Source organism: Rhamphochromis sp. 'chilingali', assembly GCF_963969265.1.
Source record: "Rhamphochromis sp. 'chilingali' genome assembly, chromosome: 11".
Lineage (NCBI taxonomy): Eukaryota > Metazoa > Chordata > Actinopteri > Cichliformes > Cichlidae > Rhamphochromis > Rhamphochromis sp. 'chilingali'.
The window spans coordinates 37927588-37944432 of NC_137938.1; the positions used below are offsets into that span (position 1 = coordinate 37927588).

General features: G+C 43.2%; 1 protein-coding gene across 1 annotated transcript in view; it reads left to right on the forward strand.

The window, feature by feature from the left end:
• Positions 1–16212, forward strand: part of cpne4a (copine IVa) — a 103674-nt gene extending 87462 nt beyond the window's left edge. Inside the window, exons 11-16 of the mRNA XM_080895592.1 lie at positions 747–880; positions 2008–2062; positions 3137–3188; positions 9033–9166; positions 9965–10201; positions 12564–16212. Of these exons, the coding sequence (XP_080751718.1) occupies positions 747–880; positions 2008–2062; positions 3137–3188; positions 9033–9166; positions 9965–10201; positions 12564–12695 (744 nt within the window). The 3' untranslated portion in view covers positions 12696–16212. The remainder of the gene's footprint in view (positions 1–746; positions 881–2007; positions 2063–3136; positions 3189–9032; positions 9167–9964; positions 10202–12563) is intronic.
• The last annotated feature ends 633 nt before the right edge of the window (positions 16213–16845 follow it).

Here is a 16845-nt window from a genome sequence, read left to right on the forward strand (position 1 = left end):
GCAGTCGAGCCATTTTGCGTCTGGTTGTGGTCGTTTATCGCCCGCGAAGCTCATTCAGTAATCCACGAGCGTCCGCAGCCGTCGTCATCGACTCATCAATGATTCAGACCTTCTGACGTGTCGGAGCTCTTTCTGCGGCTCTCTGAACATAACTGCTTTTCTTCTTCTTCAGCTGAGCTGCTGCTGCCGTGAAGCCGATGCATTTATACAGCACATTTCACCCGGAGGCACCAAACTGCTTCACAGAGCACTCAAAGGCCCCACAAACAATGAGAAAACAATCAAAAGTGAGCAAGCGCACAAAATGAAACCAATAAAAGCAACAAAACACTGCACACACAGCAAAAACTAAAAAGAAATGAAAACAATAAAAATAAATATCTTCGATTTAGAGGAAATGTAACTAAAAGCTTCGCTCACGTCCTCAGCACCATCCTTATTTTCTTCACACGGATCAGTTTGAGGCCCAAAATGAACAAAAACCATAAATGAAGAAAGATGGTCCGTGCCTTAGGTTCCGGTGGACACGACCTTTGAACCCTCAAAGGCTCATTTCAGCCAAATAACCAATAAAAATCAATTAAATCTAGACATGCCTGCTTCTTTACAATCATAGATGAGGATAAAAATCTGTCTCTGTAATGGCACCAACAAACATACAGTCACATCATTCCCTCCTGCTCTTGTGTGGCTTCTCTAAGGGACTCTGACTGGTTCTGATCCCTGATTGGCTGCTGTCTCTGCAGGTCGCCATCGACTTCACAGCATCCAACGGAGACCCTCGGAACAGCTGCTCCCTGCACTACATCCACCCGTACCAGCCAAACGAGTACCTGAAGGCTCTGGTGGCCGTGGGAGAAATCTGCCAGGACTACGACAGGTCACTTCAACTCAGCAGCCAATCACAAAGCTCCATTCATTACTGTGTTCATGTACTCACAAGATTAAAGAAACATCACTTATGAGCAGCGATAGCTCAGTAGGTAGAGTGGCCGAATCCACTGAACGGCTACCCTGAGGTACCCCTGAGCGAGGTACCGTCCCTGCTCACTGCTCCCGGGCGCCCAGTGGCTGCCCACTGCTTCACTGAGTGAGTGGGGCAAATGCAGAGAGGAAGTTCCCCACAGGTCAACATAGTATACATTATTAATATTTATTATTATCCTGCCTGGTTACACTCCCAACGTGGGCGTGGCCTCTTTGACTGACAGGCGGCTGTAGCCGCTAGCTGTCTGCTAGCTGCACCTGAACTGGAGATCTGAGCCTTTTGAATGACATCATCTGACCAATAATATGGCTGCTGTGTACTTAGCTGCACTAGCACACATCACCAGGCCGACTAACACGATTACTGTTAACTATGAATCACACAAAGCTACTCTTACAGAGTCCAAGAAGCTGCAAAGGAGTAAAGTCAGTTTCGAGTTAGCGGTCTTCTACACTTCAGTCCTCGTACTAAGCTAGCAACAGGTCAAACATCTAGCTCAGCGGTCCCCAACCTTTTTTATGCCACGGACCGGTTTATGCCCGACAATATTTTAACGGACCGGCCTTTAAGGTGTCGCGGATAAATACAAGAAAATAAAACTAGTACTGGTACCGAAAAAAAGAAGATTTATTCATAACAGACGTGAAAAGACCCAGGAAAAGCGAGTTAACGATAAAAACGATAACAAAATAACGCTGAAAACCGATAAAAACCCTGAAAACCAAACATTTCACACCTGAGCCTCAACTCTCGCGGCCCGGTACCAAACCACTCACGGACCGGTACCGGTCCGAGGCCCGGGGGCTGGGGACCGCTGGTCTAACTCACAGAATGTATTTAATTGAATTTTAGATGAACTGGACAGAGATTCCTAACATCACAGTGATGTAAGGAAGTAATCACTTCTCAGCCAATCAGCAGACATTTCTTTTGCTTTGTGTTCAAGTATCCAATCAGAAAGCTCCTCCAGTGTCTCTTTTCCTTCTTCACCTTTCCTTTTTTGTCTTTTTTCCTTTCAGTGACAAAATGTTCCCGGCGTTCGGCTTCGGAGCTCGGATCCCTCCAGACTACAAGGTAATTTAACAGCCCGGCTCGTCGGCGTTCCCAGCATGCACTCTGTCTGCAGAGGCTGAGGCTGACCCTGTGATTACCTTCCCACCTCCCTGCCCTCGTCACCTCCCCGGGGTGCTGCCGGCTGAATGCTTCCTTTCCTGTGCAGCAGCCTTTGGTTGGCGGTCTGACGCTGCATTCAAATCAGCTTTCAAAGTCCTGATTAGCTCCATTCAGAGTCCGAGTCGGCGCCCAGAAAATATAGTGCGGCACGCAGCCGGAACAAGATTAGTCAAGAATATTAAACAGCCTTCAGCTTACGCAGCGTTACATTAATCAACAATAGGAAGTCTAATGTCTAATGTGATCAGGAACTTTTTCCTGAGTGTGGAGGCGTACACAGTGGAAGTTTGATCCTGGGAGGAGACGCACATCCCTGTCAGCACACATACACAAATACACAGGGGTTCACTGGGACTTCAGAGAACAGCCAGACATTAGCAGCCGAGCTGGAATCAGTCTGCAGGTGCTCGAGGAGATCCCTCAAGCAGCCAAAGTGAAATCATTTAAATCAGTCTTTGATTTTCAGAAACTGATTCCTCAAAATATTTGATCACACGTCTGACGAGTGTGTCTCACACAGGAAGAATATTAACTCTGTGAACTCCTGTCTACGTTCAGCTCGTATCTGGATAAAGCAGCTCCCTGCGGAACGAGCGCGCTGTGCAGACCACGCCCACTTCCTCTGAACGCTGTAGTGTAAAAACACCGAGTGCTGGAACTGCAGCTCCTCTGTGGCTTCAGTTTGCTTTACAAAGCTTACAGCTTTAATCTTTCTCAGCGCTCCCTCGCCTGTCAGTTAGACTAGAAACTCACCTGTCCTGTGAGTGTGCTGTGAGGCGGGGGGAGGGAGGGGGAGGGGGCAGGTAACTACTCAGCTTCGATTTCAAGAAGAAGAAGAGCAGGAAGCGATGAAGACGGATGAAGGTGAAGAGTTTTATTGTGAGTTTTCTTTCTGCAGGTTGTTTTTTTTGATGCAGAGATCAAACAGACTTCCTGTTCCCCCTCCCTCCCCCTCCCTCCCCCTCTCTGCTCCAGGTCTCCCACGACTTCGCAGTGAATTTTAATGAGGAGAACCCGGAGTGTGCAGGTAGGTTCTTTGATTTCCTGTCGTTGAAAATTAAAAACAGGCAGAAAAACCACTCAAATATTTGACAGCGAGCTTCAGAAGCTGTTTGAAGTGAGAATGAGTTTGATGGTGACAGCGAATCAGGAAGAACCGTTCACCGCGCCGCTGATGTTTCCTGTAGGCTCGGTTTGATTTCCTAAACTGGGAAGTGTTTTATTTTTTATTTTGCCTTAAAGTGATGAGGTGATCACAGAAGCCACGTAGGAGAGTCGTCCACACAAAAGACTAGGAGGGAAGTATTACATCCAGATTCAGTATTTGCAAACGTGTCGTCTTCTTCTTCTTCACGGAGGTTAACCCTTTAAAACCAGTCAGAGCAGCACGCTCCGTTTTGCGTAACTAGTTTTAAATCCTGTAGCTCTGCAACCCTGTAAGCTAGCGCAATCATTTTTTTTGCATATGAAACCGGAGGAGTTGTACTTGCATCTTATGCCATCAGCTTGACCTCGGTCAAAGGTATTTCAAAAATAAAACTATGAAGACACGTAAAATAAATTTCCTGTGGTGGGAAACTATTTTGTGCAACTTTTTTGTATTTACAGTTTTGAGGGATAAACCTCTTAAATTTCTCTAACTAGAAATATGTTAAAAAACAAAAACCATTTAATTTTTTTGTAGTTTATTGCACTTTTTTGCAATTTATGTAATTACTATGCACTTAATGCAGACATATTATTAAAATTTGGGCTATAATGGTTGTATTGATGTATATCAACTTGAAATGCTCCCAAAAATGTCTCCACAGCATGTAAAAATATAACATAAGCTCTGGCGGACTTGGTTCTATGGTCGGTCTTAAAGGCTTAAGCCACAGCCTGGTAATGGCTTTTCTTGCTGCTGTAAGAAGAATCTTAGTTAAATATAAGTCCTCTCTTTTAACTCTATCATCAATATTTCCTCAAAACAAAGCAGTACAGTTCTCAGGGACCTTGTAACCAAAAACTTTTTGTAAGGTATCATTAACTGTTGTCCAGAATGGGTTAATTTTAGAGCAAGACCAGAAGATATGGGAGTGGTTAGCTGCCAATTCACCACAGTTTCTCCAACAAGGCTGCTGTGTGCCCACCTGCTTACTCCTAATGTGAGGAGTGATAAAAAACCCAATAAGGCATTTCCAATTAAATTCCCGCCACTGTAGGGAATTTGTGGACGTTTGAAGTGAACCACATAACTGGCACCATGTTTCATCTGTGATTGATAGTTTTAGTTCCTGTTCCCATTTTGTCTTTACATATAAAGAGGTGAATCTTTGATTCGTCATCAAATTGGAGTATAATTTGGATGCTAGTTTAGTAGTTTTCTGCTGGTAGGAGTCGCACATTGTTTCAATTAGAGGGTTAATCATCTCAGCCTCAGCTATCTCTTTATTGTAATAATCTCGAAGTTGTAGATATCGAAAAAAATCCTGGTTTTCCAATTCAAATATTACATTCTCTGCAAATAATCCTATTTTAAGTTCCCTTTTTCCTATAAAGATCCCTTTTATATTAATATATAAATTTTATTGAGTCTTGAGTGAAACCAAATCTTTCTAAGGTCTGATACAAGAATCCCCACCCAACCCTGTCGAAAGCCTTTTCGGCGTCCGGACTAATAAGAGCTGCATCCCATTTATTACTATCAATTTTGTGAAGTATGTGTAATGTCCTCCTGATATTGTCCTGTGTTTGCCTCCCTGGAATGAATCCACATTCGTCGTCCTCAATTATATCATTAATGAACAGTTTGATTAGTTTAGCTATAATTGAAGTATACAATTTGTAGTCTACATGTAGGATCGATATCGGTCTGTAATTTGCACAGTTATCTCTATCCTTTCCTTCCTTGGGGATCAAAGACAGGATAGCATCTTTCCACGACGGGGGTATCGGGCCGTTCTTTATTATCCAATTCAGAGTTCTCAGCAGGATAGGGTTGAGCTTAAATACCTTATACCATTCTGCGGGGAACCCGTCACTGCCTGGGGTTTTGTTGGCTTTCGGTCTACTGATTGCCTTATTCAGTTCTTCTACTGTGATTTCCTTAGTAAGTACTTCGTTTTGGTTTTTCCAATGGCAGGTAGGTCTAGTGAGTACAAACAATTTTTTTTAATTGATTGTACATCTACATTTCCTTCTTGCATATAGAGATTTTGGTAGTAATTGTTGAAAATGTTTTCTATTTCTTCCGGTTTAGCTTCCAACTCTTGAGTTATAGGGTTTCTAATTTGGTGTATTGCTGTATCTATCTGCTGCTTTCGCAGTCTGTGAGCGAATAATTTGGCAGATTTAGGGCCTAGGTCGTAATAATTTAGTTTCAAATATCTTGCCTTTCTTTCCGCTTCCTGATTCAATATTTTCTATTTGTATTTAGACCTCTAAGATTTGTCTCTGTGTTATGGGGTCCCTTTTAGTCCTGAAGGTTTGTTCCAGCTCTTTTAAATTTTTCGTCAGCTGATTATATTTTTCAATTCTTTTTTTTTTAACAAAAGAAGCTTTTGCTGTCAAGCTTCCCCACAGAACAGCTTTCATTGAATCCCAAAGAATTAGAGGGTTCACTTCTCCGTTGTCATTCTCTTTAATGATTGCATCTATTTCTTGTTTAATATCATATGTAATAGATTCATTATTCAGAAGCCCTACATTAAGGCTCCTTTGTTCCTTGGAAGTGAGTCCAGCTGAATTGTCAGAAAAATCGCGTTATGATCTGAGACATCCGCTACCTCGATTCTACAGTCGAACACTCTGTGACATTCTTCCTTTTGCATTAAGAAATAATCAGTCCGGGTGTGCACTGAGTGTGGAATTGAGTAGTGTGTGTAGTCCCTTTGTGAAGGGTGCAGCAATCTCCAGACATCCACCAGTCTCGTTTCCTCAAGTGTCAAGTCTAAGTGTCTGCTTATATGTGTTTTGCATCTAGTTTGACTAGTTGTGTCCAAACAATAATTCAATATTACGTTGAAGTCTCCTGCACAAATACACATACCCTCTGCCTCCACTGAGATTGGGTCAAAAAGGTCTTTAAAGAATGATTTGGGACTATTTGGTGCAGACAAGAGTCAAGATACTATTTAAAGCTTTGCCCTTCACAATGATGCACCGTCCTTCTTTATCTTTTATTTCTTCAAAGAGTTCGAATGACAAATTGTTCGCCATAAGAATGGCCACGCCTCTTTTATGGCTGTTGATATGGGAGCTATAATATGTTTTTCTACATCCATGTTTCTTTAATTTTTCGTTCTCTTGTGGTGACAAATGGGTTTCCTGCAGAAAGATTAAATCCTTATTTTCTTTGTAAATTTTTGTTAATACTCTGGCTCTTTTGATTGGATAACCCAGGCTGTTAACATCAAGCGACATCAATTTCAGACACCGTGAGACTTGATCAATATTCAATGAGTGAAAGAATATTTGCCCGAAGGCTGCGAATACTCAAACAGGCCAACAGGCATTTGTGAATTAAACCTCTAAACTAGAACTCAGAGGATTCACAGCTGATATCTGACCTCATCTAAATGTTTGAAATATTCATTTGTGAATTTAAAATCAGAAAAAAATCAAAAGACGTCAGAGACATTTTCTGTGCTTGTTCCTGATTAAAGTGTAAAATAATGGTTCAGCAGTGTGTACCTCTGTGACTGTGTGTACTAACACTGGCAGTCTGAATCAACTCCTCAGTGTCTTTGAAATGCAGTATAAATAAATCTAAAGCTGCACATTACAGATATTTTCCTCGATCTCTACGTAGTGACTGAAACAAAGAGGCCTTGGTGTAACTGAGTATCCTCTGCAGGGGGTCTTGACTCTCCCATAGGGACGGGGGAGGAGTTGAGTCACATGGGCGGGGCTCAGAGTGGAGCCGTCACTCACAGTGAAAGAAGCTGGTGGTCTGGGCCTGTGGCGCCTCGTAGGTGAGATGCAGGAAACCCGACAGCTTCGGGCCAATCAGGAACCAGTTTTAGCACGAAGATGGCGGCCGCGGCAGAGAAGAAACAAAAAAGAAAACTTCCCGACAGCTAAAACATTGACAAGTGTTACATTTTGACTTTCTTCTTAAATGGAAAAGTGAAAATAAGGCAGAGTCATTTTATCGGAGCTGTTGCTTTAGGCAGACATACAGATGTTGACAGCTGGAGTTGCTGCTCTGACCTCACAACTGTTTCCTCCTGGTTTTGAGGGGAGACAGGCAGACAGTGTTTAGATAAAGGCCTCTCGCACTCTTGGCTGCTAAAGGTCATCGATCAGCTCAGAGACACTTCAACCCCGACGCTCTTAATTAAGTCTGAGTGCGTCTTCCTGATGACCTTCAGACAGTAAATCACAGCGTTGCCTCCGGGCATGCTGGGATGCCTCTGAAAGGACCCGGAGAGACGGACCGTGGAGCCTCACAGACCTCATACGTCCAAGGCGAAACAGAAGGAGACACTCATAACATTAAATGTATAAACATAAGTTATGTAGTTAATGAGCAGCTGGTTTACCGGTTCCTCTCTCTGCAGCGCCCCCCAGTGTATGAAGTTAGGCCAAATATAGTTAACACACGCAGACTTTCTATTCAATTAGAAAAGTGTCGTTTTTGTGTTCTTCCAAAAGTCGAAAAGACTCAGTTTGAATAAAATCACTGACAGGTTTAAATATAAAGCTGACAGTTCGTCTCACAGAATAAACGTGATGGACTTCTATCACCGAGATGACCTGAGACCGTCAGACTGTGATAAATACAGACTGAAGTGTAATCACTTACAGCAGATGAAAGCTCGGGTAAAAAGGCGAGGGATGAAAGGAGCTCGGACCAAAGCGTGGGGTGTAACGAACGAGCTTCGGGCACGACAGCGATGCTTCGTCAGGGACGCGTCGCCAAAAACACGAGGCTGGCAGAGCAAGTCCAGAGCAACAGCGACACTAACGCAGAGAGAGGCGGAGCAAGAAACAAACTACAAACATGAATCATCAGTAAATTTAATAATAATGATAAAAAAATGAAACACATAAAAGCACAAATATAAAGATACAGAAGTGAATCTTTATACAAAGGTAATAAAAGACAAAACTGCCCAAAAATTAATATTTAAAGCACACCTTTAAGAGCGCGGACTGTATATAAATGATGTAACAGGAACCATGATGTCACTACTGGTTTCTGTAGCCCAAATAAAGTAGAAGAAATTTTTGAAGCTCTAAAATAACTTCACATGTGATCAAGTGACCACGAAGGTGCAGCTAACGCTAGCTAGCATGGTTAACAGCGATCCAGTGTACAGGTGCATCACACGGGCGCAGAAACCTGAAGCTCTTCGTGGACCGAGCGGCTTCCTGCCTGCTCACTGAACAAAATTACTGGGTGTGGATGTGATTAGTGAGCTGCTACTCGAGGGAAAACCACTAAAGGTACAGGGAACACCGTCCACTGTCGGCTTTATCAGGAAAAGAGCAATCATGCTCCCAACGTGTTATATTATCAGCATCACGCACGAATCATCCACAGTTAAAAGCTCTGAATCCCCCAAAACTGGACAAACAAACAGAGACTTTTTCCAACAACAGCCTTTTTCACCTGTTAATAGAACAAACGGCAGCTTGTTCTGATTCAAAGCTGGTGATTTCTGCTTTATAAGAAGGCAAAAGTTTGATTAAAAGCCTGAATGAAGAGGTGTGCACAGCTGTGGATCTACAGGTAGAAATGCTCGTTCTATGACTGAGAATCTTCAGGTAGAGACGAGATTTACTGTCAAGAACAACTGGTAACCAAACCCAAGACAGCTCTGGCTTTGTCTGGTTCTAGTTTTTCGGAACCAGACTGTCTCTGATTGTTTTTGTGTCCTGTCAGGCATCCAGGGTGTGGTAGAGGCGTACCAGGCCTGCCTACCAAAGCTGCAGCTCTACGGCCCCACCAACATCGCACCCATCATCCAGAAAGTCGCCAAGTCTGCCTCGCAGGAGGTGCACACCAAAGAGGCCATGGTGAGACGCGATCTAGTTTCATGTTCCAATAAAGTTTTCAGACAGGAAACCTTTTTCATACCTGTGTCTCAGGAATATGCACAATGTCTCTTTGTGTACTGGTACCACGGGAATATCATCCCGGGAGCACGCAGCGCTGCCTCAGATATTAGCCATGCTGCTCGAAAAATGGTGCAAAAGAGTTCCTGCTGCATGGAAACACGAGGCAAACGGGTCAGGACCAGTGCCGTCACCACCACAAACCGTGGCTGATGACTTTTGACAAAATGATTGTATTTAAAGGCCGAGGAAAGAGCGTCCTTAACTGCAACCAGAAACTACACTTCAAAGCTTCACCCTGAGCTACCCACATCAAAACACCGAGCTCAGGGGAAGGCTGCCAGCCAAGAGGGCAGATTTGAGCAGGCTGGCTGGCAATTCAACACTTTCAGTTATTGTTTGATCTTCAAATAAAAACCTAATAATAATAAAATGAACCAGACTTTTATGACAAACACTCCTCACAGAGTACAGTTTAAAGATCGTGCAATTAGAAACAGGAAGAAAAGGCTTTGAGACGCCGGCTCGGCCGCTAACAAGGCTGCTATAATGACTCCGCTGGGATTTCTTCACCGGTTTCTCTTCATCCACTTTAAGCCTCACTCTACAGAAACGTAGACGAACTACACACACACATATGTATATATATATATAATTTGAAATGCTGCCACTGCTTCTTTTAAAACCTGCTGGATTTACACTGATAGTTCTGGCCGCAGGAGCTGGTCTGACTGGGTCTCTTCATGTTCAATCCTCCAGCAATACTTCATCCTGCTGATCCTGACAGACGGCGTCATCACCGACATGGCCGACACGAGGGAGGCCATCGTTCAGGCTTCCCACCTCCCCATGTCCATCATCATCGTTGGGGTCGGGAACGCCGACTTCAGCGACATGCAGATGCTGGACGGCGATGACGGGATCCTGCGCTCACCCAAAGGAGAGCCCGTCCTCCGGGACATCGTTCAGTTCGTCCCCTTCCGCAACTTCAAACACGTGAGTCCATCGTGTTCGAAAACTGTACCGTGTCAGAGCAACGTCATACACAGCGAACGTGCTCGTTGAACTAACACATAATAACTGGTTATGGTGAACACGTGTAACTCCTGCCGTGTTACATCTGTGACCGGGTGGTTTTTAGAGTCATGTGGAAACTCCAGAGGAATCAGGCTAACTGCTCCTCAGCAGCTGTGAGCGCCTGTATAAGTGTAGACGTTTGGGCACTTTGCAGTTCTGAAGGATTCAGGTGTGTTAGCACAATGCAATGCTCAGACTTCACGGGCCTCAGGTCACCTGTTAAAGGTCAAAGTTCATGACAGAACAATTAGAAGACGACTGAACAAGTGTGGCTTGTTTGGAAGAGAAAACATCTCTCCAAAAGGAACTCGGCAGCAGGGATCAGGTTTGCAAAGCCTCTGGAGACTTCTGGAACAAATGGGAGATGTTTGTTCATCATGTGCAGCATGTGTGGGTAAAATCAAACACGTCATATCAGGACAAACACGTTGTATCACCTGTTGGCACGGTGATGGAGCAATGAGGGTTTCATCCCCTTGCAGTCACTGAGTCTCCATGAACCCACGGCCAAAGCTCGGCCCAAACTGGGTCATGAACAGGACAATGACCCCGAGCACAGCGGCGAAAGAAACGAACGAAGGCTCTGTAACGGTCCAGAGTCCAGAGCTCAGACAGCTGTGCATGAATAATGCTGCAGACCCGAAGACCTGAAGCGCCGCTGTAAAGGAGAGTGGGTCAAAATGAAGACCTGAACAATGACACGTCGCTGTCGCCCTATAATAAAAATTAAATTGCATATATTTTTACCTATAAGATAATATTTATGTTTTTCTCACATCTTCACTGATGTTTACAAACCTTTAACCTCACTTTTTTGTGTTTGTTATTATGAAGCATGTTTGTGTAAATTATTAGAAACACTTTCTCTGTTGTTCAGCAGTTACAAACCTCTAATTAGAGCACCAGATGGTGTGTTCATTTGAAAACTCTCTTGTTGATGGGAGATGCAGTGTTTAAATATAATTGCATGTGACCCTAAAATAACAGCGGACGACAGGGAAGTGATGGAAAACAATAAACAGAGGAGGACGAGAGGAGAGGCTGTGAAGTTGTTGAAAAAAATCTGTTTTCACCCTATAAGAAGGGAAATGGGGACAATCTGCCGGCCAGTCTCAAGTGGAAAATTCTTTATTTCACTCGAATGAATTTTCAGTCTGAGTGTAGTGACAGTACAGTACGAGAGATTCACAGTTCGGACTCGTTGGGAAGATTCATTCTCCTGCATTTATTCTGTGATGAATGAGAGTTTCTGTCTTTGGACCCCAAGAGAAGCAATTTTTATTTGACAGCAGCAGAACGAGGCAGAGACGAGAGGCTGCGACAGACGCTGCTTCAAACAATTACCGCTGTCTGGGATTTTTCCCGAGGGGAAGACGCTGAAATGAAATTTAAAGACCGTGTCTTAAGTTGTTCTACCTTCCTCAAGACAGAACATCAGATTAAATTCCATCTGCAGCACATGCACATGCTCGGATTTGAGGGTCTGGTTTATTTATGCTGCTGCTTTTACGCCACTCTCGCACTGAGGAAAACACTGAGACCACGGCACGACCAAAGTTACTGCAACTGTGTGCAACAGAGCGATAAGACAGAGTCAGACAGATTCAGAAAGTGGTTGCAAGGAAATCCCTCAGCAACTTGCTTATATACAGGAGTGCAACCAGTCTGCAACCAGTCAGCAACCAGTCTGCAACCAGTCAGCAACCAAATGAGTGAGTCTCCTCTTGCAAAGAGATTCATCATCACAGACTGACTCAGATTAATTGCAATGTTTTGGCGATCTTTTATAAATTAGACTTCAGTTATTGGCAAGTCTTTGTGAATCCGTCTGAGAGGCAGTGTGACTGTTGGGAGACAGGAAGCCATCATCACTGACCCGTGCAATCACAAGTGGTCGCTCTAGGCAGCCGGCAGGTTCCTGCAGCTGCTTACAGCCACCGAATGTGAAGCAAATTTAGTACAATCACTGAACCGTTACGTTTTTCCTTCGAGGTCGCTGCTTATGTTTTTATTCCATTAATCCGAGTGTGTGTTACTAGTAATTTTACATTTTCCAAAAGATGTGTGCAAAATATTGAACTTTTGTTTTAGAGAAAAAGCAAAATCAGCTACGTGCACCATGGATCAAGGTAAAACACCTGCTTTATCAGCGATGGAGAAGGGCAGCTATTCTGTTGTTGGGGTCTGCAGGTGTTGAGCTGCAGTTTTATGAACATTTAAAGATCAACTCTTCCCTCTGCACTCTGTGTTTTAACTGACGGCTCTGCTCTCTCCTCCTCAGGCGTCTCCAGCCGCTCTGGCTAAGAGTGTGCTAGCAGAAGTGCCCAACCAGGTGGTTGACTACTACAACAGCAAGGGCATCAAGCCCAAAGTGCCCAGCCAGTACCAGTCTTCCAGGCCATTTGGTCCATGAGCCTACTGCCACAGCTGCCGCTGGACAGCACAACCTGGGCTGAGAAAAATGTTTACTGTCTTTTGTTCTTTGTTAATGCGGATGATGAAGGTGCTACCTGCAGTGTCCTATCATTACAACGTGGCTTATTTTAGACCCGAGCAGACGACGTCAGTCTCTGGGGTAGAAGTCGTGAGTCGACTTAGTGCTGGGTCTAAGTTTCACCAATCTGAACCAGGTCAGGTCTCGTTTTTACCGATACAGTCATCTACCTGAGGGTGCATGCTATCATCCTTCATCACGATCACTACCTGAGGGGAAAAGGAGCAGAAGTTAAAGGAAAAGTGGAGCTGTTTACAAGTTAATAGAAAACCTGCTGATGCATCAGCTGTTTGTTCCACTTTTATGAAAATCGTGGCCAAAGTTTTTATTTAGACCTGCTTTTATTTAAGATAAGATAAGATAAGATAAGATAAGATAACCTTTATTAGTCCCACACGTGGGAAATTTGTTTTGTCACAGCAGGACAATGGGCCGTGTCATTGGATGAGAAAGAAACTGAAGGAGGATCTTGTCATGAGAAACTTTCTGCTATAAATACTTGTTGGGTGCAATAAGAAGAAACACGGCTTTCAGTCTGATGCAGAGCTACTAATTATTTAGCTGCGTTAGCCGTGGAGCAGTCTTCTTATTATAATGCTGCTCTTTGTTGTTAATCGGTCGGTATAACCAACCGCACACCATCCTGCTGCTGGTTGTCTTCTTTCTCTGTCGGGGTCTGTTCAGGTCGACTGCTTTGTGCAAACCTCGGTCTGTTGGGGTCAGGATTGACCTGCTAGTTCAACATAATGGAAGCCTGTTTTGTAGCTGGGAAAACCTCGACGTTAGTTTGGTTCAAAACAAAAACAAGAGAGACGCCGTTTGGATTACATCAGTTTTAGTTAGCATGCTTCGGGGGAAATGGGCCGTGTCATTGGATGAGAAAGAAACTGAAGGAGGATCTTGTCATGAGAAACTTTCTGCTATAAATACTTGTTACCACTGCCTATCCTGGCATCCAAGTTATAATTCTCCTTAAAGACTAAACCTGATCTGTTCACATCAGCATTTTTGCTCAAGGCTCAAAACCCTTTCTGATTCTGAAAACTCACAGCGAGCTTTTGTGGAGTGTGAGGTGGAATCAAAAGAATCAAACAGGCTCGTTTCATTGGCCAATCTGTTCTTCAGGGTCATCTCTGTGTGGCGCTCTCTGGACGTCCTGTTCAAACAGCAGTAACATTCACAGCTGTGATTTCACCCGGGACCTGAAATGATCTGAACACCTTTTTGGCACAGTAGACCCAGCACACGCCACAGACACACAACTGAAAGTGATTGGAACATAACGTCCAGGGAGCGCTTTAAAAGTAGTCCAGCGACGCTGCCTTGAACAGCTGATTGGCCAGATTTCACCGTATTTTTTTTATTCGATGGAGTGAAGAACCTTTTTGATTGGAGGGCGTCACAGCCAATGAATATAGAGGATAGCATGACCTGTCTATGTTGTGCAAACTGCTAGTATTAAACAACTTGGTGTCTGTTTAGTGAAAATGTTTTGGTGCTGTCACTGCAACACTGAGATTTCCTGTGGACAAATGGATTTTGAGGTGACCAGGATGTGACCCGTGGAGCTGAGCTTAGGGAAATTATGGATACTTTAAGTCCAGCATGGCATTAAAAAGGAACTGCTCGACAAACTAAACTTTAATTTAGCAAGTTTTGTCAGTGTATCCATTGATTTATCTTTTTTTGGCGTATAGCATTGCAAAAAGACGATGACAAAAACGTGTAACGAAGCCTGGATCTCATCGTTTAGCTTTATCTGATCATAAAAAACGATGTTCAGCGAGTCATCCTAAATTCTCTTCACAAAGTAAAGTGAGCTTTCCTCAAACTGGGGCGTTTTGTGGGTGGAAACAACATTCTGAAACTTCATTTAGACCTGCAGCAGAAATAAAAGGGAAAATGGTTGAGAACTGGGTTATTCCCAAAAGGGAAGAACAGCATGAAGGTCAGGAAGGAATTCATCACATCCCAGCGTACACACTGGAAACTGCAAACGTAGCACCTTTAGCATCCGCTGTGCATGCAGGGTCGGCAGGCTGAGCAGACTGTAGCGTTCAGGAGCATTTTAAGTGGAAAAGCACACAAACGGGCAACTCTGACCAACTAAACGCTGCTTCCCTGCAGACAGCATGACGGGCGGGGAACCAGTCGATGAAGGAATGTATGACCCCACCCCCACCTCATTTGTTTTTATAAGAGTTTATTGAGATTTTGCTAAATTTCGTAAGGTTCGTATGTAGTAAAGCATTTCGGATCTCTGCCAGAGGAACAAGTGCGCTGCCTTCCCAGACGTCTGCATCCTCCACAGTTTTTATCTCCAGGTCAGGCAGATGCATGAACTGTTGTTTTGCATGCAAATCTCCATGCAGGACTGTGCGGTCCTTGTGGTTTCTGTTTCCTGGTAGTGAATAATATGAGTAATAATTATGTTTACAATGTGCCCAGTGATGGGGCTGTTCTACTCTCAAGCATGTTCACATGTAAATGACGATGTGCGAGTAGATTGAAAAGCACAAATGGAGCATCTTTGGAGAAATTTCTAGATTATGGTGATAGATTTTGGTCACGTTGTGTCACAACACCTGTCCGTTTGTCTTCATGTTTTAAAAAAATGAAGACAAAAGCTTGTTGTCTTTTAGGTTTATTGCAAATTACTGAAGCATCCAAACGTTTGTAGGACGCTGTCACAGATACGGCCACACCTCTTGGTGTTGGTTAGTGAAATCCTTCAGAGGGATCAGAAGTGTCCAAACAGCCGTGTGTGATAACTTAAACCTGCATTTTTACACATATGTTCATTCAGCATGTTTTCACAGTTCTCTGCATGCAGCTCATTAACAACATGGTAATAACTGAGGTATTTAATAATATAATACCACGGACTAACCAAGCAAAGCTCGGCACTGACAGCGGGTAGTTGCACAGTAATAACAGGAAAATCCATTTAAAAGTACCAATGAGGCCAAACGCAGCTACTGTGTATAGTTTAGTTTTTGACAGTGATGTGCTAACCTGCTGATAATGATGGTGAACGTTAAAGTTTTTACTTTTTTGGCTAATTTTAACCGAAAACCTTTAAATCTAATATTAGAAAATGATGAAATGAATCATTTATTTTTGAACATTTTACTGTGACTGAAAGCACTTGTGTTGCTTTCTGTGTAAGAATCAAACTACACCTCTCTAATTGAATTTTAATGTAATGATATTTACACAATCAAAGTGTTTTTATTAGTAAGTGTGCACAATTATCACGTTGTACACGAGCTGGAATATGAAGTAGTGACAGCTCAGCTTCCGTGTGCTTTACATGTTTCCTTCTCACAAGGTTGAACTCGAGCTGCTGCACAGGCACCGTTTCATTTAGCGATGGAAGATTTTTTAAGACACTTTGATTTCTGCTGTCGATCAAAGAGCAAAGGTGGGGGACAGGTGTTGAGTCACATGACTTAGTGTTGTGTTAACATGCAGTATTGTGTGCAAAACAATGAAAAACTGACTTATAATAAAGTTTTATCAGTAAGCTTCGAGTGTCTCGGTATTTTTAGTGAATCTGTTTAATGTGTTCAATGCAACTTTTTTAATGCATTTAAAATATTTTATTCATTCAACCAATTAATCAAATCATTTAATTCAATTTAACTTTATTTATATAGCACCAAATCACAACAACAGTTACCTCAAGGTGCTTTATATTGTCAGGTAAAAGCTCCACCATAATACAGAGAAAAGCCCAACAATCATATGACCCCCTATAAGCTGCACTTTGGCGACAGTGGGAAGGAAAAAGTCCCTTTTAACAGGAAGAAACCTCTGGCAGAACCAGGCTCAGGGAGGGGCGGGGCCATCTGCTGGGACTTTATTTCAAACATAAGCGACACGTGATAATACACACTGAAGACATCAAATTCACATGGAATATATAAAAAACAATTTCCTGTTCAAAAAGGAGTCGGAGGAAGCAGGTGCTCATCTGTTATCTTTATTAGTTCTGGTTATAGAATGTAAAATATGCATATATGCTGTAAAGACTCATGTTATACTAATACATAGATCTTTATAGATT